Source organism: Petromyzon marinus, chromosome 5 (assembly GCF_048934315.1).
Source record: "Petromyzon marinus isolate PM22_M1 ecotype Great Lakes invasive population chromosome 5, UKy_Petmar_22M1.pri1.0, whole genome shotgun sequence".
NCBI lineage: Eukaryota > Metazoa > Chordata > Hyperoartia > Petromyzontiformes > Petromyzontidae > Petromyzon > Petromyzon marinus.
In genome coordinates, this window is record NC_133671.1 from 22,138,977 (window position 1) to 22,165,984 (window position 27,008).

The following is a 27,008-nucleotide window of genomic DNA, read 5'->3' on the forward strand; positions in this document are numbered from 1 at the left end:
AGCGATGCGGTTTTGTTGAGGAAACAACGCATGGGTGGCGGTGACGGCGGTGACGGCGTTGAACGTCCTTACCCCGTATCTGTCCTGCCGCTGAGTGCCGTGTAATCGGCAGCATTTGGCACGTGCAGCGGTGGGGGGGGGTCTAATTTGGGGTCTACGGCTATAAGTTGCGAGCGACGTGCCGGCTCTTAGCCAACGGCTCCAGCGACCCAGGTGAAGTCGTCGGCTCGGAGAACTGTTCATCGGCGTGCGAGGTGTCTCTGCTGCCGGCTGTTTGCTACTGCTGCAACGTCAGTTCGATTCTTGGGCCACGGCTAACGCCAGTGGCGAGTGATGTCCCGAACCTGGCCTGGGCTTGCCACCCCTGCCCCAACACCCCACCCACCTTTCACCGATTCGCGCTGACTAGCGTGGTGAAGTACGGCGCTCATGAACACTCGTCGGTGGGATCTCTCGTGTCGCCTCAGAATCTCAGGGTCCGAAGCTCCAAAGAATCCAAGGACCACGCGAGCAAACACACGCTGGAAGGTACGGACACAGGAACACAGCAATGTGCTCTTGCACAGCCCTGCATTCAGCGCTCGTGTGCGCATGTCTGTGTGTGTGTGTGTGCGCGCATTTGTGTAGCAGTGGTGTAGCGGTTAGCGCTACGCTGCGCTACGAACCTGGCGGCCCGGATTCGATTCCCGATCGCGGTCGAACACCAGTGACAATTATCTAATCCGTTCCTGGGCCTCCCCTAGGTCGACTCAGCCTCAAATGGGTTTTTGGTGCGGTGTGTAAACATCGGCACTAGGGAGACAAAGGCGGCCGGGCGTGATGTTGGCCACCCACCTCCTCGAGTGCTCGCTAACAGCACTTGCTTTAACAGGCTACACGGCGGGATCTTTGTTGTCTGTGTTTGTGTGTCCACGTGCGTGTGGGGAGCTGTGGAGCAGCGGTTAACCACACTGCGCCATTAACCCGGCAACCGAGTTCGATTCTCACTCATGACCAAAAAGAGTGGAAAATATTTGAACCGGTCCTAGGCCTCTCCTACATCTATTCAGCACTGGGGAGACAAAGGCGGCCGGGAGTGGTGATGGCCACACCATGCAATCGTGCACCGTACGAGCCTGGTGCTTGTGAACAGCACTTGCCCCAGGTGCACACACTCGAGTGGTTCGGACTAATGTCCGCTCGATTCTGCGTCACCGTGTGCCACACACGGGGACAGCTGGCATGAGGCGGTCCCCTCTGAATGATTGAGATGCGATGGTGTGCGGCACTTTCAGATGCTGGGGCAAATGTATTTTTATTCGTTGGTGTGGGCATCCACGGGGCCTCTTCTTTAATCCATACATCCGCGTGTACACACACGCACAGAGTTTTCCCACGGGTCGCGGATGCGTGCGCAGAGAGAGCTTTGTGTTTGGTCATTTTGACTCTGTGTTTACGCCCGGTACCTTGCACCGCTCCCGCCTCTCCCGCCCCCCTCCCTCCCTCCCGTCTGCCCGCTCGCTCGCTCGCCCGCCCACTCGCTCGCCCGCCCGCCCGCCCTGCGATCGCCGGCGCCCCCCAGCGCTACTCTACAAGCCGGTGGACAAGGTCACGCGCAGCACGCTAGTCCTGCATGTGAGTGAGGCACGCGGCCGGCGCGTTTCCCATCGGCGCTTTCCAACCGTTGGGCGGTGGTGGTGCGCACGCCTGGAATCCGGAGATATACCTTCCCCCCTCGCACGCGTAGCATTTTCTCCGGGCGTTCCGGTTTCCCCCCCCCCGTGTGTAAACACTCGTTAATTGGCTGATAACACCTTAATATATAGAGGACCACAGAGCTTGGGCAACGATTGGCGCTGGTTCGCCGCGTGGCTGCTGCCTTCCTGTCGGTTCCTCCTCGTGCCTCCGAGTCGTTCTCTGCTTTCGAGGGCGAGTGAATATTGTGCGCTGTGCTACAAGTTGGAATTGTTATTTTTATTATTACATCATTAATACCCGTGTAAAGATGCAAAGATGTTGCTGCCTTTAGGGACTGGCCACATTGATTAAAAAGTTAATGCCACAAACTTAGAGACACAAACCAGAGCAAAAAAGGAAATATTGGCTAACAATGAAACGAGTTTTTTGCCCTGACGTCGAGTGAACGTCGAGTGAACGTCGAGTGAACGAGTGTGCGGACGAGTCCCGCGGTGCGCGTGGTGGCCGAGTCCATGCTCGTGCTGCCGTGCGGCTCTCCCGTTGTGTCGCGTCGCACGCCGGTCGGCACGACGGCTCTCCGACGATCGGCTCCACGTGCCGGGAGCGTGTTGGGGATCACGCGTGTCGCACGGTGCGTGGGTGCGAGCAGGACCTGCTGAAGCACACCCCGGTGACGCACCCCGACTACCCGCTGCTCCAGGACGCTTTGCGCATCTCCCAGAGCTTCCTTTCCAGCATCAACGAAGAGATCACGCCCCGGCGGCAGTCGGTCACCGTCAAGAAGGGCGAGGTCAGAGACGCTGCCCAGCACACGCCGGGTCACACGCCGGGTCACACGCCGGGTCACACGCCGGGTCACACGCTGGGTCACATGGCACGCACGCAGTTGAACGTCGCTTTCAGAGCCCCGTTCAGAGATGGGGTTTTTCCGGCGCGTGCCGCGCCCAAGGGAGGCCTCTGTCCATCGCGTCAAGGCCTCGACAAGGGGAGCACCGTTTACCTCGGTAGCGTCTGACCGGGCGCCAACGCAGGCGGCGCCGTCACCGGGCTCGCGCCGCGCCGTACCGAGCGCCCGCGCGCGGTGGTGCCGTTGGGACCGCACGACGACCCGAGTCGATTTTATTTGTCTTCGCCGCTGGGGCCAGACAGACAAACAGACACACACGGACAAGGACGGACAGACGTTCACTCGGAGACATGGACACACACAAAGACACCGACGGACAGACCCACGGGCAGACACGAGGCTGCACGGAGAGACCTGAACCAGAGCTCATGCTCCTCCAGCGCAGGGGGTGTTGTGTTCCTCTTGCTCGGCACGCCCCTCACCCCTCTCCACACCCCTCTCCGCGCCCCGCACCCCGCACACCCCCGCACCCCCGTGCCCGGTGCTGCGAGGCTCGCGTTGTTTTCTTTAAAAATTCCTGGCGTTTTTTTTTTGTTTAACTCCCGAGGTTTTTTTTTCTTTCTGCCTGGAACGTGCTGCGGCCACGCGACGGCAAGAACAAAAACCGCTCGCCACGTGACGGTCGAGTGTCGTGGTCGACGCGGCGGACAATCCGGCGTCACGTTCCCAGCCGCCGAGTGGGAAGGGCGGGAGGGGGGTGCTCAGGCCACGTCATCGCCTACTCGGCTCGCGCTGTGACTCACGCGAGGCTCTGGCCACGTCACGCCGTGGGAAGCGAGAGTTTCTGAAGCGGTGCCAGGCGGGTTCTTGCCCGAGGTGGATTTTGCCCGTCCCACGCTCTCGCCCCAAACCCTCGCTCCCCGCCCCTGGCTTCTCTCTCGCCGTTCGTGGTTTTCGCTCGGGACGTCAGGACGGTCGTCGCCGCGGTAACGTTGCGGGCTTCTCAGGGTGCCACTTCCTGCCCCAGGCCGTGAGACTTCCTGGCTTGGCTGCTCTTCACCCCGTTAACTCAAGGTGCACTTCTCCAACCAACTCGTACAGATATCTGTCTCAACCGCCAATAGATCACCTTCTCTTTGGAGATCTCTGGGCCTACCGCAGATATCTCCCCTATTCACGGAAATGTCTGTCCTAGTGACATAACTGGAAACGCTTGAGGGTATCGTAAATGCACAACGGGCAATTATTGAACATGCTTGGAATTGAGAACACACGTGGGTCGTACTCGCAAGGAAAGCAAGCGGGGCTCGGGCGGGACATGTCACGGCTCGAAGGGGGGCGGACGATGGCCGGTGGTGGAGACTCGCCCGGGAGTGGCGGCCAACGGAGGGAACTCACCACGACGGTGCCGGGCCGTGGAGACGGAGCGACGGAATCGTCTCGTGCGCACGCGCCGGGTGAATCGTTGCATCGCGAGGCCGCGAGAGGGTGGCGAAGCCTTGGCGGGGGCTGTAGGCCTTCGCCCAGCAGTGGATAGATGGCGGCCATCGTTGTCGATGACTCCGCTGCTCGGGGCGCGCGTGGCGTGGTGACGCGGCGGCGAGGCCGTGGCTCCGCGGGGCGGCAGCGCCGTTATCTCCGGCGGCGATGAAGGGAGGTCATTGCCGTGTGCTGCGTAAACAACGCCAGTGGGTCTGTGCGTACGCAGTGCCGTGTGTGTGTGTGTGCGTATGTGTGTGCGCAGTGGGGAGCAGGATTGCAGCGGTTAGCACGCCACGCTACGAACCCAGCGACCAGTTTGATTTCCACGCGCAACCGATGAACAATCCTTGAACTGGTTCCTGGGCCTCCCCTTGTGCAGTGTGTAAACATCAACACTGGGAAGACAAAGGCAGTCGGGCGTGGTGGTGGCCACCCACTCTCTCGTGTACCTTGCCAGCCTTCATAGGTTGTCGCGAACAGCACTTGCCCCAAAAGTCTGTAAAGGATACACGGGGATCTTTGTCTGTGTGTGCGCACAGGGAGTGGTGCGGTGGCTGGCGTAGAGGTCAACGAACTGCGATAAGAACTCGGCGACCTGGGTTCAAGTTTCAGGGTTTTTTCTATTCCGTGTCACGGCAGACTATCTCACACCCGGTCATCTTGCCGCCAGATCTCATTACTTCTTTGGGTTTCCTGAATGACGGCGACGATGTGACGAGCGACAAATCCAGTGGCTTTGCGGGGCGAGGAGGACACGAGTATGCGGATTTATGCGCAATCCCAGCTCCGTGTTGAGGATCCTCTATCGGTCGACTTTGATTAACCCTTGGGTGGCCTCAAGGTGCATCTCGCCCGGCACAAGTGCCATGGTGATGTCACTGCCACTCGATGGCGAATGGCGACTGTTGTTTACGGTGGCGGTGTTGACGGTGGTGATGTTGTTGCGTGCCGCAGAGCCGGCAGCTGGTGAAGGACGGCTTCCTGGTGGAGCTGTCGGAGGGCACGCGGAAGCTGCGCCACGTCTTCCTCTTCACCGACCTGCTGCTCTGCGCCAAGCTCAAGAAGCAGGCGGCTGGGTGAGCGTGCGGGCGGGCGAGTGGGTGGGTGGGTCAGCGAGTTAGCGAGTGAGTGAGAGAGCGAGTGAGAGAGAGAGCGAGTGAGTGAGAGAGCGAGTGACTGAGAGAGCGAGTGAGTGAGAGAGCGAGTGAGAGAGTGAGTGAGAGAGAGCGTGAGTGAGCGAGCGAGTGATTGAGAGTGAGAGAGAGAGAGCGAGAGAGAGCGAGCGAGAGAGAGCGAGCGAGCGAGTGAGCGGTGGTGCCCAGTTTTGTTCCCGGTGGCGCCGGGACGGGCGAGTTGGTGAGTGACGTAGGGCGGCGTCCACGTGGGGCGGGCGGGGGTGGGGTTGGTAGATGTTGCAGGACCCTCCTGAAAATGAGGCTTGAGACTCGGTGAGTCAAGTCAAAGTGATTTCCTGCCTAAATGATGACAATTCCACATTCCCATGGCCTGCATGTGGCAACAGAAAAGCCCAGCAGTACGACTGCAAGTGGTACATCCCGCTGGCCGACCTCAGCTTCCAGCCGCCCGACGAGTCATGTGACGCCGGCCAGCCAATCCCGGTGGTGCCCGACGAGGAGATCGAAGCCATGAAAATAAAAATCTCTCAGATCAAGAACGACATCCAGCGAGAAAAGGTGGGTGGGACGGCCGGCGCGGAGAGAGGGCGACGCGCCCGTGGCTCACCGCGTGGCCGCACGACGTGCCAACGTGTGCGGCCGTCTTTGTCTATCCGCTGCTGGATGAGGGCCCGTCCCCTTGCAGTCTGGTTTGTAGGGGTGATTAATCCGCAGGGCGCACGATGTCAGTCTCGCTTCTAATTGGCAAGAGTTACCCACAGATAACTCGCATGGCAACCATCGCCCCCACCCCACCCCTTCTTGCAGACTAACGCCCATCACCAAGCCAGGTGCAGAGCCCTCTCGCGCCACACAGAGACAGCTGCCCATAGGGGGCTCCACGCTCTTGACACGTTTCCTCTCGTGATAGAGCGCGCTGGTCGGTGCGGGTTGGTGAAGAACGGGGAGCGTTGAAGCACAGTACAACAATTGATTTCTCTGCACTGCCGTCTGTATGGTGGTCACCCATCCCAACGCCGTCCAGGACTGGATCTGGCGCGTTCCACGTGAATTTCTCTTTTGGGCGGGTGGATGGTTCGGGGACTAAAATCTAGTATTTTAAATCACGTTTACCGCTCGCATAACGGGGCTCGTGTACAGACGCTGGGCCGGGTTATTACATCGCAGCTTCCTGAAGCATTGGTGGCGGCTTGGAGGAGACCTTAATCCAGCAGTGGATTGACCACGGATGACGACGATGATGATGAGCAGAGCTTCGTAGCAGAATGGGAGAGCGAATTTGACGCCGCTGCTCCTGCGCCGCCCCAGCGTTGCGGGGGCCCCGGGATGGGCGCCGGGAGGAGCGCTCTTACTTAATTCTTGTCCCACTCCGTCTCCTGACCCCCCCCCCCCCCCCCCACAACTCCCCACGACTCCCTCCCTGCTCCCCCACACCGCGTGACCTGTGGCACAGAAGGGCAACAAGGGGGTGAAGGCGGTGGAGCGGCTGAGGAAGAAGCTGTCGGAGCAGGAGTCGATGCTGCTGCTGCTGTCGCCCAGCATGCCTCTCCGCACGCACAACCGCAACGGCAAGGTGGGCCGCCGGCGGGGGCGCGCAAGCGGCGCGACCGCACCGGCAGGGGCCCGGACGCCGGGCTGCGCCGAGGAGGGGCGAATAGGAAAGGGGAGGGGGCCCATTTAATTCCTTGCACCGGGGCCCACGCGGACCGCGCTTCCCCACCCACTACCGCGGCCGCACGGTCGACCGGGGTTGGACTGACACGGTTGCGTTGCTGCGCTGCCTCCCCTCCTCCGCCCCGTACACCCCCCCCCCCCCCCCCCCCGACAGAGCTACACGTTCCTCATCACCTCGGACTACGAGCGCGCGGAGTGGAGGGAGGCGACGCGGGAGCAGCAGAAGAAGTGTGAGTGTGCGCGCTCGCTCCTACGCACGCACGCGCCCGTCCGTGTGCTCGTGCTCGTCCGTGTGCTCGTGCGTGTCTGTGTCCTCGCCTGAGTGGGAGTCGCCGAGGTGAGTCACCGTGGCGGATCTCCATCGTCTCAAGCGTGGTGGGTGAGGCTGGCTGACCCAGGCCTGGCTCCGGGTCCGCTCGGATGTTGGGGGTGTCCATTAGGTTAGTTGTGTGGGGGGCCATCGTGATTCACGCTAGGGAGGAGACTCAACTCGGCTCGGCCAGAGGGGCATTTTGTGGTAGGGCTGACTTAAGTAGCCAGCTAGCACAGGCCCTGCGGTAAACAAATAGTGTGAACTTCTCCCACCTGCATGGTGAGTGTATGGCCTGTGTGGTAAGTGTCTCACCCGTGTGGTGAGTGTCTGGCATGTGTGGTGAGTGTCTCACCCGTGTGGTGAGTGTCTGGCATGTGTGGTGAGTGTCTCACCCGTGTGGTGAGTGTCTGGCATGTGTGGTGAGTGTTTCACACCACGTGTTGTGTGCTGCAGGCTTCAAGAGCTTCTCCCTGAGCTCGGTGGAGCTGCAGATGCTCACCAACTCGTGCGTGAAGCTGCAGACGGTGCACAACATCCCGCTCACCATCAACAAGGAGGGTCCGTGCGCACGTACTCACCCTCGCCATCTCCTTCACCGACGCACTCGCCATCGCGCCCATCGCCTCCGTGGCAATCAGATCACCCTCAAACCTGGCACGCTTGTGAGCTGACGTTGCCTGGATCCGTTTGCCGCCTCCACGTGCAGCCCTCAAGGATGATAACGACACACGGGGCCTGGGACAGGGTCGTAGGAGGGGAGCCTCGGCCTAAATTAAAAGAGCTTCATAGCTCATCAGATTCTTCCTGCAGTCTAAATAAAGGCTTTGATTCTGGTATAAATTGATGCCTAAGCAAAACCACACACACACACAATGTAACTGGTATTGGCCAAACATCGCAATGCTGTAAAATGACCTGAAAATCGTTCAGTTGGGATCACACAGCAGCAGCATCACCCGTTATGACGAAAACGCTGCAGGACCTCCCGAAAAACAGCAGAGCCTTGAGACTCGCCGAAACTTTCCTCGGTAAACGCACGCGGAAATGCATGGTGAAGAACGCGTTTTAGCAAGTTGTGAGTGCGGCTGGCTGGGTCCCGAGGACACCCCGAGGACAGCGCCAGCGCAGGAGCGGGCGGGAGCGTCGCACGCCCTCGCAGAGCGCCGCAGCGGCCGCCCCCCCACGACAAACAGAAGCGCGGCCTTCGCTGCAGGAGCCGAGATGAGAATGTTTTGTTTACACCGGAGGAATCCGACGAGCTATGAAGCTCTTTGTTTGTGACTCATGTCCTGCGACGACTCGGCGTGCCTCGGTTCCTGTCACCGTTGTTGCCGTGGTTGTCGTCAACGATGGCTCTGGCCGGTAGCCGCAGCCATAGTGGGAGGTTAATACTGGATATGGTGTGCCGGGATCAGAAATAATTGCCCGGTCTCCATCCCAGACGGAGTCTAGACCTGAATTACAACCCACGGTTTCCACGTCAAAGATAATTGGGACGGATATTATCCCATCCGGGTGAGAACCCCACCCCACTCCTCCCCTCTCCGCTCTCCGTGCCGTGTCTCCCCCTCCAGACGACGAATCCTCCGGCCTCTACGGATTCCTCAACGTGATCGTCCACTCCGCAATGGGATTCAAGCAAATAGCGAGTGAGTAGTCACGCATCGTGTCACCACTCGTCACGTGGGGCGGGGGGGGGTGGTGGTGTGCTGAGGCGTTGTGATGGTGGCGTTGTGATGTCGTGATCCTGTGGTGATGTGCTGTTGTGTTAAATCGGTGGCGTGTATAGTGGTGTGGTTATGTGTTATGGTAGTTTGGTTGTGTGATGATGTGCCAAGGCGTTGTGGTGCCATGGTGTTGTGGTTGGTGTGTTCTTGTGGTCGTGTAGTGGTGCAGTGGTGCAGTGGAATAGTGGTGTGTTCGTGTCGTGGTGTCGGTGGTGTGCATTACCTGCCCCCTCTCACTCCGAGCTCTCAGTGTCGTGTCTCACCGTGGTGTCGTGTCTCAACGTGGTGTCGTGTCTCACCGTGGTGTCGTGTCTCACCGTGGTCTCGTGTCTCAACGTGGCGTCGTGTCTCACCGTGGTCTCGTGTCTCACCGTGGTGTCGTGTCTCAGCATGGCGTCGTGTCTCACCGTGGTCTCGTGTCTCAGCATGGCGTCGTGTCTCAGTGTGGTCTCGTGTCTCACCGTGGTGTCGTGTGCGTGACCCCAGATCTCTACTGCACCCTGGAGGTCGATTCCTTTGGCTACTTTGTGAACAAAGCCAAGACGCGCGTTTACCGCGACACCATGGAGCCCAACTGGAACGAGGTCGGTGCGGCTAGCGCGGCGCGCGTCTCGCGGTCTGCGTCCGTGTGCGGAGACGGTGTCACGGTGGTTCAGGCACCGTGCTACCAACCCGGCCACCCGAGTTAAATTCCCGGCCGCAGCTAACTCTGGTGGCGAGTGATATCAGACCCGGTTCTGGGCCTCCCTTGGGTGGATTGGTTGTGAACATCGGCACTCGGGCTCACAGCCGCCCCGGGTAAATGGGTCGTCGCCCACGGTTGCTCTGAATTTGTGCCGGTACACCGCGGTGCCGGGGACCTCGACGAGGAGTCTCCGCTGCACGAGGAGGTTGAAAAAGTTGAGGTTGAACGGCCACGACGGGCCTATGGGGAGAGAGGCTGTAGGATCTGACCTCTGACCCACAATACAATAATGGTTGACCTTGACAGCTGATGTCTTGTTGCGTGTTGCCGCCGCCGCCGCACGCCTCCCTTCTCGCAGGAGTTTGAGATCGAGCTCGAGGGCTCGCAGACGCTGCGCATCCTCTGCTACGACAAGTGCTACGACAAGAGCAAGCTGGCCAAGGACGACGCCGAGATCGTCGACAAGATCATGGGCAAGGGGCAGGTGCAGGTGAGAGGTCACACGGGCGGCCGCTCGCTCCCCGCCGTCACGGTGCGTCACCGTCTGCTCACGTTCGCCGTCTATGGGCGGGGGGGCGGGGGTCGAGATCCACGCCGCTAAATCGCTGGGCCCGCTCGCCCCACCGTCGTTTGTCGTAGAGGACGGTGGTCGTTGGCGTGGAGGTGCACCGGCTGTGTGCCGGGCGTCTCGGCGGCCACGTGCGGAGCGGGGGTCGTGTACAGGCCGAGGCGTGCCAAGTCAAATGAAGTCTGCTTGATTGTCTTTAGCCAAATGAGAAGTCAACAGACCAGGATGAGGTCTCATTTGCAAGAGTGAGTGACCTGGGTCCATCACAGTGACAAAGGCAAAACAAACAACGTAGAGTGATGAAGCAAAACAGAAATCGGAGCAAAACAGCCGCGTGACATGAGGAATTTAATATTGTGCACAAACGTACGTTGGTGGTGAATAATATATTAGACTTATTACAGTACAATAGCAAATGTGCGTTCCGGTAACGTTAAACAGATTGAGCGCGACTTATTATACCAATGTGTAAACAGTCAAGGACTGTGTGCCAAGACGCCCAGAGGCTCTCACAGAGCCTGTCGGGCCTGGGCCTCCGCTGTGATGCGTGGCCGACGCTTGGCCAGGGCGGCCCAGCCCGAGTTGTGACTCAACCCTGCGCGTGACGGTGCTGCCCTCCCAGCAAGGCGTCTTCCTCTTTGGTGTCTTCCCCACGTCTGTAGCACCACCAAGCGGTGTGCATTAGATCGTGATGCTGCTGCTGCTGCTGCGTTGGCAGTTGTGCAACAAGCACAAATAACAACAACAAACTAATACAAAAACTCGACACAATCGTCAATAACACTGCGGCCTTAAGAGGGAAAGTATATTGTAGGTGATGTCCCCGTGTTTACCCTTTGCGCCCTTTTGAGAAATCCCGCAGAACGGAATCGTTTAACGCGTTGGCTCTCACGACCAATATCATCCTTAATACAGGATTTTTGTGTTGGATCGCGTGAATATCGCGTTGATATTATTTACGCGAACTAACCCAAAAAAAACTAATATGGAGAACGGAATTGGTTTTGGGCAATTTGTGCTGACGTCACTTGCATTGGCCTCCTGACTTGATCCAAATGTCCGATCTTTGTCACCTTAAAACCTGTTCATGGTGAGTCCACAGTGGCAGAGAGCATCCAAAATTGCATATGAATCTTATCGTTAAGAGTTCAGCGTCATTTATAAAAAAACAACAGCTTTTGTACCCTGGCGGTGGTCCTTAGTTACCCCTCCTCCACCCAGGGTTGCCACCTCTCGGCTACAAAAAAACCGGGACGTATCTTGGGGACAAGGAAATCGTCTAATAGCGGAAGGCGGGGGAGAGCCGCGCATAGACGCGTCTTCTTGAGCGGCGTACTCCATCACAACTGACAAACAAATGTCAACTTGAATGTCCCGGGGAGACTTGCAGTTTGCTCGGTCGCTCCAGGGCACACCAGAAGGGGTGGCAGCACGACCCCCTCTAGGCGGACAGCTCCTCACCCCACGCCCCGTGCCGTGCGCCTTCTCCCCTTTCTGCAGCTGGACCCGGGGGCTCTGCAGGACAAGGACTGGCAGCGGACAGTCATTCCCATGAACGGGGTGAGGCTTTTTGCGTCGTGACCAGGCCTCGTGCGGGGGCCTCCCATCGTTAACGCCCCCCGGCCCCGCGGGTTCCAGGGCGTTCTTCTCACTTCTGTCACCGATACCGCTTTTCCCACTGCGCAGCCGAGCCGTGCCAGGGCCATACTGAGCCAACGCGGCTCAGGAGGTGCTAGGGTTGTTTTTCCACTGCAGTAGCCGAGCTGAGCCGCTGGCGTCGCCCTCGTTTGAACGAGCGGAGACGTGTGTAGGCCCGCCTGGCCCAGTGGCCTGAGTTCGATACCCGGGCCACAGCTAACATCAGTGGTGATTACTTGAACTGTTCCTGGGCTTCCCTGAAGTTGCACGGCATTAAATGATTACCTGCTACACCACGTACTTGTGAGTAGTGCCAGGCTTAATAGGTACTCGCTAACAGCACTTGTCCTAGCAGCCTGTTGTCTACACAAGACGTCTTAGTCTGTGTGTGTATAGGTTGAATCGGTCTTAAATGAGTACCTGGTGCAGTGTGTAAACATCATTGCCAGCAAGACAGAGGGCGGCCGAGTGTAATACTGGCCACCCACACCCTCGCGGTGTGGGTGGCGACATTCGTAGGTGCTGCTCCCTAACAGCACTTGCCCCAACAAGCTGTTGAGGCCACACGGGGGATCTTTGTCCTTGTGTGCTTTGTCTTTCCCTCTGCTCGTCGTCGCCGTGGAGCTCAGATCGAGGTGAAGCTCTCCGTGAAGTTCACGAGCCGCGAGTTCAGCCTCAAGCGCATGCCGTCGCGCAAGCAGACGGGCGTCTACGGCGTCAAGATCGCCATGGTCACCAAGTGAGGGCCACACACGGCCCTGCCGTGCTCAATAATCGTTCTGAACGCGAGTTTTTTGCGTTACCCTCGTGTAACGATTCCAGCTCTCACCTACGTGTCTGCGCGTGTGCGTGTGCGCGTGCGCAGACGTGAGCGCTCCAAGGTGCCGTACGTGGTGCGGCAGTGCGTGGAGGAGGTGGAGAAGCGCGGCCTGGAGGAGGTCGGCATCTACCGCGTGTCCGGCGTCGCCACCGACATCCAGGCGCTCAAGGCGGCCTTCGACATGAGTACGTACGCAACGAGCGTGCGCGGACACGAACATGCGTACACGAACACATGCGCGCGCGCGCACACAACGGCCGCCATTCGCCACAGCGTGGCAGCGACGTCACCGCGGCGCTCGCGCCAGGCCAGGTGCGCCGGGAGGCCCTGGCGCGACGCGTGGACGGCTCGCTGCCGGCAGGCGGTGCTTTGAGTTGGCAGACAACACACGTGCGCAGACACTGGAGACAAAGACGCGCGTGGACACGCACACGTGGAGACACTGCGAGCAGTGACCGAGCCGTATGCCCCCGCGTGCCTCCCAGATGACAAGGACGTGTCGGTGATGATGAGCGACATGGACGTGAACGCCATCGCGGGGACGCTGAAGCTCTACTTCCGCGAGCTCCCCGAGCCACTCTTCACCGACGAGCTCTACCCCAACTTCGTCGAGGCCATCGGTGCGGCTAACACCGCCGCTGTAGCACCACCGCCGTCACCACCGCCGTCATCACCGACATCACTGCACCAAGGCGCCACCGCCATTGCTCCACCCGTTGTGAGCGTCGGCAGCGATGCGCGCGTCCCGGTGGTGTGTGAGTGCGTGCGTGCGTGCGTGTTTCCGTGTGTGTGGGATGTGCAGCCCTGTCGGACCCCGTGGCCAAGGAGAACTGCATGCTCAACCTGCTGCAGAGTCTCCCCGAGCCCAACCTCAACACCTTCCTGTTCCTGCTCGACCACATGAAGCGGTAGCTACCCACTCTCTCTCTCTCTCTTCACATGCTCTCCCTGCTCTCTGTCTCTCCCCCGCTCTCTCCCCACTCTTTCTCCCCACTCTCGCTCTCCACTCGCTCTCCCCACTCGCTCTCCCCCCACTAGCTCCCCCCACTCTCTCTCCCCCCACTCTCTCTCCCCCCACTCTCTCTCCCCACTCTCTCTCCCCACTCTCACCACTCTCTCTCACCCCACTCTCTCTCCCCACTCTCTGTCCCCCTACTCGCTCTTCCCACTCTCTCTCCCCCCACTCGCTCTCCCCCCACTAGCTCCCCCCACTCTCTCTCCCCCCACTCGCTCTCCCCACTCTCTCTCCCCACTCTCTCTCCCCCCACTCTCCCCCCACTCGCTCTCCCCACTCGCTGTCCCCCCCCTCGCTCTCCCCCCACTCTCTCTCCCCACTTTCTGTCCCCCTACTCGCTCTTCCCACTCTCTCTCCCCACTCTCTCTCTCTCCACTCTCCCCCACTCGCTCTCCCCACTCTCTCTCCCACCACTCTCTCCCCCCACTCGCTCTCCCCCCACTAGCTCCCCCCACTCTATCTCCCCCCACTCGCTCTCCCCACTCTCTCTCCCCACTCTCTCTCCCCACTTGCTCTCCCCCCACGCGCTCTCCCCACTCTCTGCCCCCACTCTCTCTCCACACTCTCTCTCCCCCCCAATCGCTCTTTATTTGCCATCACCCTCGCTCCTCCCGCACCTCCAATTAGCACGGTTGGCTATGTGCGGTGCGAAAGAAGTTCAACATACATAGACACTCGATCCAGTCTCGCTCACTCTCACCTCAGCTCGATTGGCTTGGGCGAATCCCACGCGTCGACTCCGGCTGAACGGCGACGTGAGAATCTAAACGACCCCGCCCCCCGTGCTCCGTGAGCCAGGGCGCAGCGTTGCCACGCCGTGGGAGATGGCGGCGGTCGCCGCGCCCCGCCCAACGCGGACCCAGAGGCCCGAGCGGCCGGCTACAAAGTTGCGAACCCGTCGCGCGGGGCGGCCGCCGCGGAAGCGACGGGCCGCCGAGCGAAACCTGGCCGGTGCCAACGGGACGTTCGGTGGCGCGGGGCCCGGCCCGGCGCCACCGAACCCCGGTCACGACGCCCCGCCGCGCTTGTGCTCTCTCCCCGCCGCACCCCAGCGTGGCCGACCAGGAGCCCATCAACAAGATGTCGCTGCACAACCTGGCGACGGTGTTCGGGCCCACGCTGCTCCGGCCGTCCGAAAAGGACAGCAAGTTGACCCCCAACCCCAGCGTGCCCATCACCATGACGGACAGCTGGTCGCTCGAGGTCATGTCGCAGGTGCCCCCCACACGCCGCGTCCCCCGCCCCCCCCCAACCGCCGTCATCTACGCCCCTCGCGTTGTTGACCGCGGCGAGCACCGCGCGGTGCGTGCGCGGTGCTCGCCGCTTGCTGCTGGAGAGTTAAATTTGTCCGCTGCGCCAGGGATTTTTAGCTGCCGGCCTTCGACCCCCGCCTAACGCTCCCTCCCCCACCCCTGCAGAGTGGCCAGCCGAGCCTTAAATGAACAAGGTCTAGAGAGATGGGAGAGCTGGAGACCAGAGACGCCCGCTCGTGGTGGCATGTGGTGTGACGTCGTAGCGCTGTGCCGTGTGACATCGTAGCGTCTGTGCACGTGACGCCGTGGCGTTTGAGACATCGCGCTTCTGAGCGTTTACAGAATTGTAAGAATTGCTGTCCTGTGATGTTTCGAGCCCACTGCACGAGGCCACTGCCAGCTCAGCACAGCAGGGGGCAGCACGCGGCTGTCTTCCAGGCTACGGAGCAGTCACCTCTGCTGTAGCCAAGTTCACCCCCCCCCCCCCTCGAAGGCCTCCCCGTACCGTGTCACTAAATGAGGGTTGTTTGACCATACTGCACTATTCTGGTCGGTGTGATACATGGAGCGATAAAGCAGTGGTTCACACAATCTACCGTCGGATAAGCTGGGGTCATGTGACTTATTGATGAGTGTCGACCGTCTGTATCACGTGACACAAAAGGTCTGGCAGAGTGCCAATTTCATCGTCGTCTCGATGCCACCCCCCCCCCTCGTGCCCCCACAGGTGCAGGTGCTGCTCTACTTCATGCAGCTGGAGTCGATCCCCAAGCCCGACAGCAAGCGGCAGAGTCTGCTCTTCTCCACCGAGGTCTGACGGCGACGGCGGAGTCTCCCGGAGTCGTCAATCCACCCGCTAACCCGACCGACCGTCCGGCGCGGCCCCGCTAGGGCACGGAGGACGCCCCCCCCAACCCCCCCCCCCGCCCCAACACGGGAGGCCGAGCGGATTTGTCGGCGAGGGCGTGCCGGGGTTTTGGGTGGCGCCGACCCCTCCGTGCGGCGTCCACCCCTCCGTGCGGCGTCCACCCCTACGTGCGGCGTCCTCGCCGTTCTCAGCCTCGGCCAGCGCGCGGAGTTTGTTTTGAACCAAACGACGGCGTTGTTTTTCTTGAAGTTCAAATTGCGAACCACGATTCCACCCGCGCTGGACGAACGACCGTGACCGAGGGAGCGGTCCCGCCCGACCGTAGCGCGCACGCCAGCGTCGATCTTGCCTTTCGTCCAAAGTCCTTATCGGGGATCGATCCACGGTCCACCACAGGCGAGTGTCGGGACCTCCCCGTGAGCTCCTGGGCCTCCTCCTCCTCCTCGTGCAGGAGCCGGGCCCCACGAACAATGACGCTCATCTCAGCGGCAAGAGCAGGACCCAGGCGACTTCTAACGACAACAACAACAATTCCCATTACCTTAATAACAACAAAAAACCTGATCCTTATATTTACATTTTTGTTCCTATCTGTGTTTTGTGTCTGTTCAATGATGGCGTCCTTTATTTGTTTTAAAGGATTTGATCCCAACACAGCAAAAGATGTGTTGGGGTTGGGGAATGACCCCTGAGGAAGGTCATGCCCCTGATTGGAGGGGTCACGACCCCAAGAGGGGTCGCAACCGTGCGGGAACGTGTAATGCTCCCTTGGGGAGGGGTCAGAACCCCAAGGGGACGGTTCACGACCCCGGGGGGAAGGGGTCACGACCTCTCCACATGACCCGAGGAGTCGTGCCCATCCGTGCGCCCTCCCTCGCGCCGCCTGTAAGATCTGCCGCTCCCATCTCTCCGGGCTTTTCGTTGCCCTCGCTGTGTCCCCACGGAGAGGATGTCCGCTTCAAGTTCGCCCTCTGCCGCAGCGGCAGGAGCAGCGGCGCCGAGCGGACGGACCAGTGCCTGTGGCAGAAATGTTTCTCTCGTGGTTCTCATTCTTACGTCTTTAGTCCATGGTCTTGACGAGCCAGCGTGTGGGAAGTTCCCGGCGGGTCCCGATGGGGACCCCGAGAGGTCCCGTGTAAACGTGGGGTAACATATATGCATCGCTCATTGCGTTTGGAGGGGAGCCACAGAGGCACGCCCCACCCCCCCCCGTTAGGGACGTCCGTGGCAGGAATGTATGACCCCCCCACCCGCCTCTGTGCCCCCTGTCTCCGACCCCACCGGATCCCCCTTCCCTCCACGTCCCCTACGTTCCACGAAGCAGGACATGCAAACGGAATGGCCATACTTTTTGTGAGCATGCAAGCCTTGAATGAAGGCGAGGTTCGAAGTCTTAACCAATCGCCAGAGCGACCCGGTGACCTATCATTTTGTAGCGAGCCTGTGCCGGTCGTGGGTGTGTGCGGTGAGCGGCTTCTCGTTGTCCCACACGTGTCCCCCACGTGTCCCCCGCGTGTCCCACACGTGCCCCTAGCTTGCCCCACGTGTGTCCCATGCGTGTCCCCCACGTATCTCACACGCTGGGGACACGGTGTCTTACACCAGGGCCCACGCCGGCCGCGCCACTGTCCCACTCGTCCTACACTTGCTCTCGCGTGTCTCCCACCTGTCTCCACGCGTCCCAGCTTCGTCTCCGCTCGCCCTGCACCCGACTGCAGTCGCTTGTTCCACCGCACTTCTTCCTGCGTGTCCCATGCTGGTGTCTGCACCGCGTCCCCTCCTGCGTGACACCCCCCCCCCCCCGTGACACCCCCCAACCCCCCCCGTGTCTGGGACACATGATGTCCGCTCCCCCCACGTGGACGCTCGTGTAGGAGCTGTGGGGCTGACGAGAGCCGGTGAAGTTGCGTGTGTGCGTGCGTGTGTGCGCGTGTAAATGACTATAATATTATTAACGATAGTGATGCTCATCCAGCGATGCAGAACAACGATGATGACGACACCAGGAAGGCCGTTCTCCTCTTCACCAAGGAGGGGGTCCCCCCGTTGACCGTGTTGAGCTCCTCCTTCACGTTAAGTTATTCCGCAGCCGAGAGCGCTCCGGGTTCCGTGAGTTGACCCGCGGGTTCGGAACGTGCCGTCCTCCCGGGTGATTGTGTGTTGAGTTCCTGTCGACCCGGGGCGAGTGCCATAGTCTGTGTCCAGTGTCGCACGCCAGGGTTCCTCCAAACTCCAGCCCTGGTGAGCCCCCTCCCCGGGCCCCTCGCCACCGTTAAGCCTCTCCCTGGTTCCCCATGGTCTACTCCGCTCTGATGTAAACGTCGTCACACGCCACACGCGCCTGATGATTGCTCAACGTGCACCTCAGACTAGCACGGTTGATCACTTACGTACAATTGGAATATGCGTGATGTTAAAACCACGAAAGACACATGAACACATGCATATACACACGTGCATACACGCACGCACACGCGCGTACACATGAACACGCGAACACGTGCGCGGTTTGTACAATCGAACGGCGCGCTCGGTGCGCCACGTGGGGTGTGTTCACAATCATCGGGCAGTGCAGCGTGTCGCAACTTGAGTCGAAACAGAGCGGGGACGATTGGTAAACACGGAGAGCAGGGCCGTGGTGGGCCGCGAGGACTGGAGTCTTGGGAACCTGGTCGCGTGCAGTGTCGGTGGCTCTGTGGCTCCAGGTTGGGGAGGCTACACAAAATCCACCCCATGTCTTCCAGTCTCGCGTGGTAAACGAGTCACGTGCAGGTGGATTCGTTGAGCAAACGGAACGCGCTGACCGTGCCGTCATCGCACATAGACCCTCGGAGTCGCATAGAGGCCCATAAGACTCAAACCCATAAATAAATTCGCATAGAGACGCATGGCCTCACATAGACCCAGCACTGGGGCATTATCATCGCCATCGTCACCAGTTACCATCACCGCTTCCTGCTTGTGTGTTCTAATTATCATTTGGTCGCATAGGCTCCGAGAGACCCATTGACTCTCTTAGAGACCCATCAACTCAGAGAGAGAGAGACCCATAGACTCAAATCAAGATCCAGCACTGGTGCATGGCTCGTCATCAACCTCGTCATCAACCTCGTCATCAACCTCGTCATCAACCTCGTCATCAACTCGTCATCAAGCTCGTCATCAACCTCGTCATCAACCTCGTCATCAACCGCGTCACACACTGCCTCTGCTTCAACCATCAGTGACTCCACTCCCGCACGTGGCTCTACCGCGAGACTGGAACCCCCCCCCCCTGGCCCGGGGCCACGTGACGCCACGGCTCGTGAGGCCGGGTCCGGGCAGCCCTCGGGCCGGCGCTGGTGGTGTAGACTGACATGCAGGCATGTTTCTTTCGTGTGTTACTTTGGTTTTAGTTGTTTTGTTTTGTGTCGCTGACAGAGCGAGCCATGCCGAGGTGGCCTCCTCCGCCTTGGTTCTTATTTAACCCTTGACCCCGACTCTTAACCCTCTAACCCCTCCGGTGCTGTGCGTCGAGTGTTGTTTTAACTTATGTTCGGGTCACTTTCGTTTCAACGGTTCCGTTCCCCCGTTGAGTTCCGTTCCGCGCACGGGGGGCTCGGCTTAGTTGCGGACGCGCCGCATCGAGAAGACGTCGCTGAGAGGTCACGTGAACGAATCAAGCAAAGCATAAATAAATAAATCGCATTACTCATTTAACCTCGCTACAGCTTCCAGCTCCTGTGCTCTGTTACAAACCTGCACTCAAACCTGCACTCAAACCTACACTCAAACTTACACTAAAACTTACACTCAAACCTACACTCAAACCTACACTCAAACCTGCACTCAAGCCTGTACTCAAACTTACACTCAAACCTGCACTCAAACTTACACTCAAACCTGCACTCAAACCTGCATTCAAACTTGCACTCAAACTTGCACTCAAACTTACACTCAAACCTGCACTCAATCTTACACTCAAACCTGCACTCAAACTTACACTCAAACCTGCACTCAAACCTGCATTCAAACTTGCACTCAAACTTACACTCAAACCTGCACTCAATCTTACACTAAAACCTGCACTCAAACTTACACTCAAATCTACACTCAAACCTACACTCAAACCTGCACTCAAATCTACACTAAAACCTGCACACAAGCCACACTCGCGAACGAGTCGTTCAGAAACTTGATTTAGACTGCAGGAGAAATCCGATGAGCCATGGAGCTCTTTTTAACAGATGTCCAGTAGAGGCGGGTCAGCAAGTTACAACAACAAACAAAACAACAACAATCGATACATTCCTGCCGATGTTTCAGCTTTAAATGCAATGTTGGACTGGCATCATCGTCATGAGCATCATCCGTGACACTGCGCCTCGCATGCAGTACGCTCACTGAATTATCGTTCCTACTACGACTCCGCCCCTCTCTACACACGACAGCTCCACTGAGTCTCAATACTCTTGTTCAGGAGGGTCCTAGCAAGTTGAGTCATTTGCAAGTGATTTCACAGCAGTGGATTGTGGTTGGTCCAATGCTAGTCACATACTGTGTTTAGCTCGAGGAGGATACTGAACAAAAACGAAATTGCCACATTGGGGAAAATTACCCCATGTCACCCCGCGTATATCACAACATCTGACGTGTCACGCCAGGCAACGCGACACCATGTTACACCATGCCCAGCCAAACCATGCACCGCGATGCCACACCAGGCCACGTTGCACCACGCTACACATGCCACACCAGGCCATGCCACAACATGCCACGTCTCAGCACGCCTGACTACACCGCGCCTGGCCACGCCGTGCCTGACCACACCGCGCCTGGCCACACCATGCCCCGCCACGCCTGGCCACACCACGCTTGACCACACCACCACGCCTGACCACACCATGCCCCGCCACGCCGCGCCTGACCACGCCGTGCCCCGCTACACCGCGCGTGGCCACACCGCGCCTGGCCACACCATGCCCCGCCACGCCACGCTACGCCTGACCACACCACACCACGCCTGACCACACCACGCCTGACCACACCACGCCTGACCACACCACGCCTGATCACACCACGCCTGACCACACCATGCCTGACCACACCGTGCCTGGCCACACCGTGCCCCGCCACGCCTGACCACACCACACCACGCCTGACCACACCACACCACGCCTGACCACACCACACCACGCCTGACCACACCACGCCTGACCACACCACACCACGCCTGACCACACCACACCACGCCTGACCACACCACGCCTGACCACACCACACCACGCCTGACCACACCACGCCTGACCACACCGTGCCCCGCCACGCCGTGCCACAGCGGGTGCCACGTGACGCGCGTCGCACTTGGCCGCCACGGCGCCGGCTGGAGACCCACAGCGCGATGCCTGCCGCCAGAGAAAGCGTGGGGAAACTTTTCGCCCAAAATTAAAGCGACGAATTCACCAATAAACCAGAGGTCTCTGCAAACCAATCGACCGAAACGTCGGGTTTTCATTTCCCCTAAAACACGAGACGGCACATTCGCCGATTTTCTTTGTCGGGGGGGGGAGCGCGACGGCCTCGCTGTCTGCCGGCTTCGCGGTCACGGGTGGCGGAGGAGGGGGGGGGCTGGCGCGGGAGTGTGGGAAGTCACGCACAGGCCCCGCCCCCCCCCGCCTGTTACAGCGCGAATTCCCCTGCACTCGGCTTGCGGCTCCCCCCCCTGCTCCTCCCTCCACGCCCATCTCCCTCCTCTCAGCTCCACCCCCTCCCCTGCTCCCCCCGCGCCCCTCCCGCCTCGCCTCGCGTCCTCGACTCCGCGGAGCGAGCGCGGCGCGCCGCTTCCTTGAGGCGGAGAGTCCCGGGGCGAGAGGCGCCTCCCCACCCCCTCGAAGCGGGAGCCGGGGGATCAGGAAGCGGGCATCGGGGACCAGGGAGCCGGGGTCTCGGGAGTGGGGATCAAGGAGGCTGGAGATCCGTGAGCCGGGGATCGTGGCTCAGTATTCGGGGACTGTGGTTCTGGGAGTCGTTGCTAGCCCATTGCACGAGAGGGTAGCGAGAGAGCAGCAGACAGGAGTGTGGAGAGGCGAGAGGGACCCCGAAAGAGGGAGAGGGGTTCGGACAGGGACCCCGTCGATCCCCGCTGACTCCACAGCTCCGAGCAGCGAGAAGGAGCCCGAAGGCGCAAACGACGCGTGGAGAAGAGCATCAGCCTCCATGACAGAGGTGAGCTCACGGACTCACCAACATCACGGGCTGCGTTCATTGTTCCCTCGGGTTTCGCGGAGGCTCTTCCGCCAGCAGTGGAGTGGGTGGGCACTTTCAGGGCTGCGCCTTCTACTGTTCTAAACCAGCGCCTGTGGAAGCGCTTCGTGATTAACACGCTCGCAGCAACACACACACACAGAGACAAAGATCCCCCGTATAGTCTTTGCAAAACTGTCGCGGCAAGTGCTGTGTGGAAGTAGCACACGGCACGGGGGTGGGGGGAGTGGGGCGCCCAGTGACTATTCGCCACTCTGTGTTGTTGTTGTTGCTGTTGGCCGTGAGCGGGGATCGAGCTGTGGTGGCCCGGTTGGTAGCGCGGTGCGCAGCCACCCACAGCACGCACAGCAGCAGCAGCATTCGTATTGGACACGCGCGATGTTTCGGGCGCAGCAGGGAGATGCCGCTCTGAATGACGAGCGTGAGAGCCCCCCTCCCTCCCTCTCGTCACGGGGGCACGCAGGGCCCGGGGGGGGGGCACGTGGGGGGCGTGCGGGGAGCGCCTTCGCGCCGTCCGCGCGGAGACTTCTCGATTCCCTCGCTCCGTCACGTGTTCACACGGACACACGCGGTCCTCCATAGACACGCGTAGAGACCCACAGACTCACATCGAGACCCATAGACAAACACAGGGACAGACTCTCACAGAGACCCATCGACTCATATAGAGATCCACAGACTCATATAGAAATCCATAGACAAACACAGGGACAGACTCTCACAGAGACCCATCGACTAATATAGAGACCCACAGACTCGTATAGGAACCCATAGATAAGCACAGGGACAGACTCTCACAGAGACCCATCGACTAATATAGAGACCCACAGACTAATATAGAAATCCATAGACAAACACAGGGAGACTCTCACAGAGACCCATCGACTCATATAGAGACCCACAGACTCGTACAGAAACCCATAGTTAAACACAGGCACAGACTCTTTGGTTCTATTCGGTAAAGTCACGTAGGTAAAAAATAAAACAACAAAAATCACGACGTTTCGGCCACAACACAAGCGGCCTTCATCAGGTGAAGGGATCAGGCTGTCTCGAGGACAGCGCTGGAGTGAAACACAGCCACGCTCAGACCGCGACCCTTAAGCTGTGTGCGAGGAAACAAGGTGCCTTGACAAAGGAATTAGCATAACAATTAGCATTTGATTGGCCGACTTAGCATAGAGGTGGTGTACGGGTGCACATGCCGGTTGGCGCGGGGGGGGGGGGGGAGTTACCTATTGATGGTGTGAAAGGGGACTTTAAGAGCTGCGAAAGTTTGGGGTACCACTACTTGAAAAATATACTGTACCATTGAAAATTAGTTCAATGTTTGGTTCGATTTAGAACATCTTTCCAATGGTTGCTTAATTTGAAACCATCTCCTCGGTTGAAATTGTGTCTGTGCTTGTAGATCTGAATTGCCTCGTGAACAAATCTCTGATAAAAACCCGTGGGTTTGCAAAGAACCTTGGTATCGGAGAAAATTATATCGTGATCACCCACAGCGTTGTAACAATGATCAGCTACGGCAGAAGAATTCGTTTTGCCGTGTTTCAAATCTGATTTGTGCTCGCGAATTCGGTCAGAGACATGTCGCTTTGTCTCCCCGATATAGCAATCACCGCAGGTACAACTCAATTTGTAAACCCCGGGGTACTGTAAGTCAGGAATGACATCCTTCACGGATGGGATCAGATCACGAATTTTGTGTACTGTATTGAACCGGACCTGGATCTTGTGTTTGTTTAGAATTTTGGAAATCCTTTAAGTAACGCCTGCTATATATGGTAGTGTGATGGTTTTGACCGGAGTATCAAGTGGTTGTTTCTGTATGGAGGGAGAAACAGCTTGGCGGATGGTACGGTCAGAGTATCCATTCCTTTTGAGTGCCAGGTGTACATGTTTTAATTCACTGGTCAGGTGGTGTTGGTCCGAAATGCAATGAGCCCTATGGTATAAAGTTTTGATGAGAGAATTCTTCTGGGCTGGATGGTGGTGGGAATCAGGCTTCAATTAGGAATCCGTGTGGGTGGGTTTCCTGTAGACAGAATGCCCCAATGAGCCATCAGGTCTCCTCTCAAACAGAACATCCAAGAATGGTAGCTTGCCATCTTTCTCCACCTCCATGGTGAATTTGATGGCGGGATGTCTGGAATTGATGTGGTGTAGGAAAAGGTTCAGAGCTGGGAGGCCATGTGGCCAAATGACGAAAGTGTCATCCACATATCTCTTCCACAGGGAAGGTCTGAGGGTGGAAGTCTGGATGGCGTCTGATTCAAATTTCTCCATGAAAATATTGGCTATCACTGGTGACAAGGGGGATCCCATGGGGGTACCCTAATTTTGTTTGTAGAAGGAGCCATTCCAAGTAAAGTAGGTATTGTTGAGGCAGTGCCTAACCAGTGCAGGTGTATCGGGGTCTAGTCCATGTTGGACCAAATCTTCAATTATTTCAATGGTATCAGGCACTGGGACCTTGGTGAACAAAGAGACCACATCGAAGCTGACAAGGATATCGTCAGGGGACAGTACAACGTCTTTGACCATAGAGACCAATTGGGCTGAGTTAAGTACTGCTGAGGCGGTCTTGCCAGTGAAAGGCAGCAAGGTATCTGACAGAAAACGGGCTAGTCTATAGGTAGGGGAGTTGATCGTGGATACGATGGGTCGTAGTGGGGTGCCTTCTTTATGAATCTTGGGAAGACCATAGAATCTAGGGGTCTTGCAGCAGAAGGTTTTAGGGAGGGACGTTTAGTTGGGTCGATTAGGGAGGTCGAACTTGTGATGATCTTGTTGGTTTTCATCGCTACGCTATTGGTAGGGTCCTTTTTAATTTTTGAGTAACTTCCATCGTTGAGCAGATTCTGGATTTTGTTGTTGTATGAATCTTTATCCATAATTACAGTAGCGTTGCCTTTATCGGCTGAGAGGATGACTATATCACTTCTGTTTTTTTTAAATTGTATGCTAATTCCTTTGTCAAGGCACCTTGTTTCCTCGCACACAGCTTAAGGGTCGCGGTCTGAGAATGGCTGTGTTTCACTCCAGCGCTGTCCTCGAGACAGCCTGATCCCTTCACCTGATGAAGGCCGCTTGTGTTGTGGCCGAAACGTCGTGATTTTAGTTGTTTTATTTTTTACCCTCGTGACTTTACCAAATAGAACCAAAGAGTATGGATCCTTGCAGTCACGAAAGCTTTAAATCTAGAACAGGAACAGACTCTCACAGAGATCCATCGACTCATATAGAGACCCACAGACTCATATAGAAACCCATAGACAAACACAGGGACATACTCATATAAGAGACCCATCGACTCATATAGAAACCAATGACTTCCCTTCCATAATATTCATATCGCCGCTGGTAGTGCGAATCGCCTTGTTGGGATGCTGTGGTATTGAGACTCCGTGTAAATCCAAATCGTGTCGCGTTATGTTGCCTGGTGGAGACACGTGGTGATGGGGAGAAATAAAAGCGTACCTGTGAGATCGGGAACACACACACACACTCGCACTGTGTGTGTGAGAGACGCGCTGTGTGTGTCACACGCTGTGTGTGTGTCACGCACTTTGTCACTGACTGCACAGCGATGTTCGCGTCCTGGAATGACCCCAATTAACGACATCAAAGATAAGCGAGGCACGTGGCGCGGGTCTCAGGAGAGTCCCCCATGTCCCCTCCCCCCTATACGTGCTCGCTCGCTCGCAACTTCAACGTGGGAGGCGAAACGTCGCGAAGGAAAATGGAGCAGCGCTCGCCACGGCGATCCAGACAGAGCGGCGTCTCAGAGAATCTCTCCTCTTCGCGTGCTGGCCTCCCGGCGTCTCTGTTCTCGTGCGTGCGGTCACGGCACTCGTTGAGCGAACGCGGCTGCCTTGCCAGATGCCATTGGCAGCGGCACCCCCATCATCATCATCATCCACGTGACGGGGCCTCGAGGTGAAGTCGCTGTCCAACGTCTCTCGCACGAACCAGACGTCGAATGTGAGACCGCGCGACGCCACACGCAGGCGGGCCCAGCATCGTGCGTCTGGTCACGTCGAGTGCCATTGGTGTCCTGGGCACGCGGGGCATTAGGTCACGCGGGGCATTAGGTCACGCAGTACATTAGGTCACGCTCTGTATTGGGGCGCTGATTGCAGCGGGCATTGGTAAATGATCGTCGTTGTTGTCTCTGTTGTCTCTGGACAACAACAACAGTACACGCGCATGGGTCCCTAACTGATCGTGCGTGATGAGTGAAACTGCACAGCGCGCGCGTGTGGAGAGTGTGTGTGTATGTGGAGAGTGCGTGTGGAGAGTGTGTGTGGGGGGGAGTGTGTGTGTGTATGTGGAGAGTGTGTGTGGAGAGTGTGTGTGGGGGGGAGTGTGTGTGTGTATGTGGAGAGTGTGTGTGGAGGGAGTGTGTGTCCGCAGGATTGGAAGGATGCCCTGGTGGTCCCCCTCTTTAAAAAGGGGGACCGCACAGATTGTAACAACTACAGGGGCATCTCACTCCTCAGTGTGCCGGGAAAGGTTCTGGCAAGGATTATTCAACATCGCCTTGCCAGGCACGCTGAGGAGAGGCTTGCGGAGCCCCAATGCGGTTTTAGGAAAGGGCGGTCCTGCACAGATGCCATATTTTCTGTCCGTCTGCTACAGCAGAGGTGTAGGGAATTCCAGCAAGACCTACATCTCTGCTTTATTGACCTGGTCAAGGCCTATGATACCATCAGTAGGCCTGGGCTCTGGGTTGTCCTTCGTGCTTTTGGAGTACCTGACCTTCTGCTCACGATCATTAAGGACCTTCATGATGGTGAGCGGGCCCGGGTAAAACTACGTGGCCGGGAGTCGGAGCCATTCCCTGTACACCTTGGGGTGCGACAGGGATGTCCTCTGGCTCCCACATTATTTAACATCTATTTTGACCACGTAGTTCGTGAAGCCTTCAATAGCTGTACCGGGGGAATCTCAATTTGGTACAGATATAATGGGAGGCTGATCGATGCCCGGGTGCGGTCAAGGGATGGCTCCCTATTGCTCAACCACGTTATGTATGCCGATGATTTGGAGGAGTTGG

General features: G+C 58.3%; 2 protein-coding genes across 5 annotated transcripts in view; both read left to right on the plus strand.

Moving 5' to 3' along the window:
* LOC116939258 (active breakpoint cluster region-related protein) overlaps window positions 1-19,407 on the plus strand; it is a 61,645-nt gene extending 42,238 nt beyond the window's left edge. For 2 of the 4 annotated variants that reach the window (XM_032947450.2, XM_032947448.2), the window contains exons 6-23: window positions 468-528; window positions 1,562-1,614; window positions 2,327-2,467; window positions 4,961-5,082; window positions 5,529-5,700; window positions 6,596-6,715; window positions 6,971-7,046; window positions 7,583-7,687; window positions 8,704-8,778; window positions 9,343-9,440; window positions 9,900-10,031; window positions 11,610-11,669; window positions 12,377-12,486; window positions 12,613-12,752; window positions 13,053-13,187; window positions 13,370-13,475; window positions 14,635-14,797; window positions 15,563-19,407. In XM_032947450.2, the coding sequence (XP_032803341.1) occupies window positions 468-528; window positions 1,562-1,614; window positions 2,327-2,467; window positions 4,961-5,082; window positions 5,529-5,700; window positions 6,596-6,715; window positions 6,971-7,046; window positions 7,583-7,687; window positions 8,704-8,778; window positions 9,343-9,440; window positions 9,900-10,031; window positions 11,610-11,669; window positions 12,377-12,486; window positions 12,613-12,752; window positions 13,053-13,187; window positions 13,370-13,475; window positions 14,635-14,797; window positions 15,563-15,652 (1,959 nt within the window). In that variant the 3' untranslated portion in view covers window positions 15,653-19,407. The remainder of the gene's footprint in view (window positions 1-467; window positions 529-1,561; window positions 1,615-2,326; window positions 2,468-4,960; window positions 5,083-5,528; window positions 5,701-6,595; window positions 6,716-6,970; window positions 7,047-7,582; window positions 7,688-8,703; window positions 8,779-9,342; window positions 9,441-9,899; window positions 10,032-11,609; window positions 11,670-12,376; window positions 12,487-12,612; window positions 12,753-13,052; window positions 13,188-13,369; window positions 13,476-14,634; window positions 14,798-15,562) is intronic. The other 2 variants (XM_032947449.2, XM_032947452.2) reach the window with 2 other exon arrangements.
* Window positions 19,408-21,446: 2,039 nt separating this feature from the next.
* Window positions 21,447-27,008, plus strand: part of LOC116939257 (uncharacterized) — a 72,270-nt gene continuing 66,708 nt past the window's right edge. The window contains exon 1 of the mRNA XM_032947445.2: window positions 21,447-21,907. The gene's annotated coding sequence lies outside the window, so the exon portion shown is untranslated. The remainder of the gene's footprint in view (window positions 21,908-27,008) is intronic.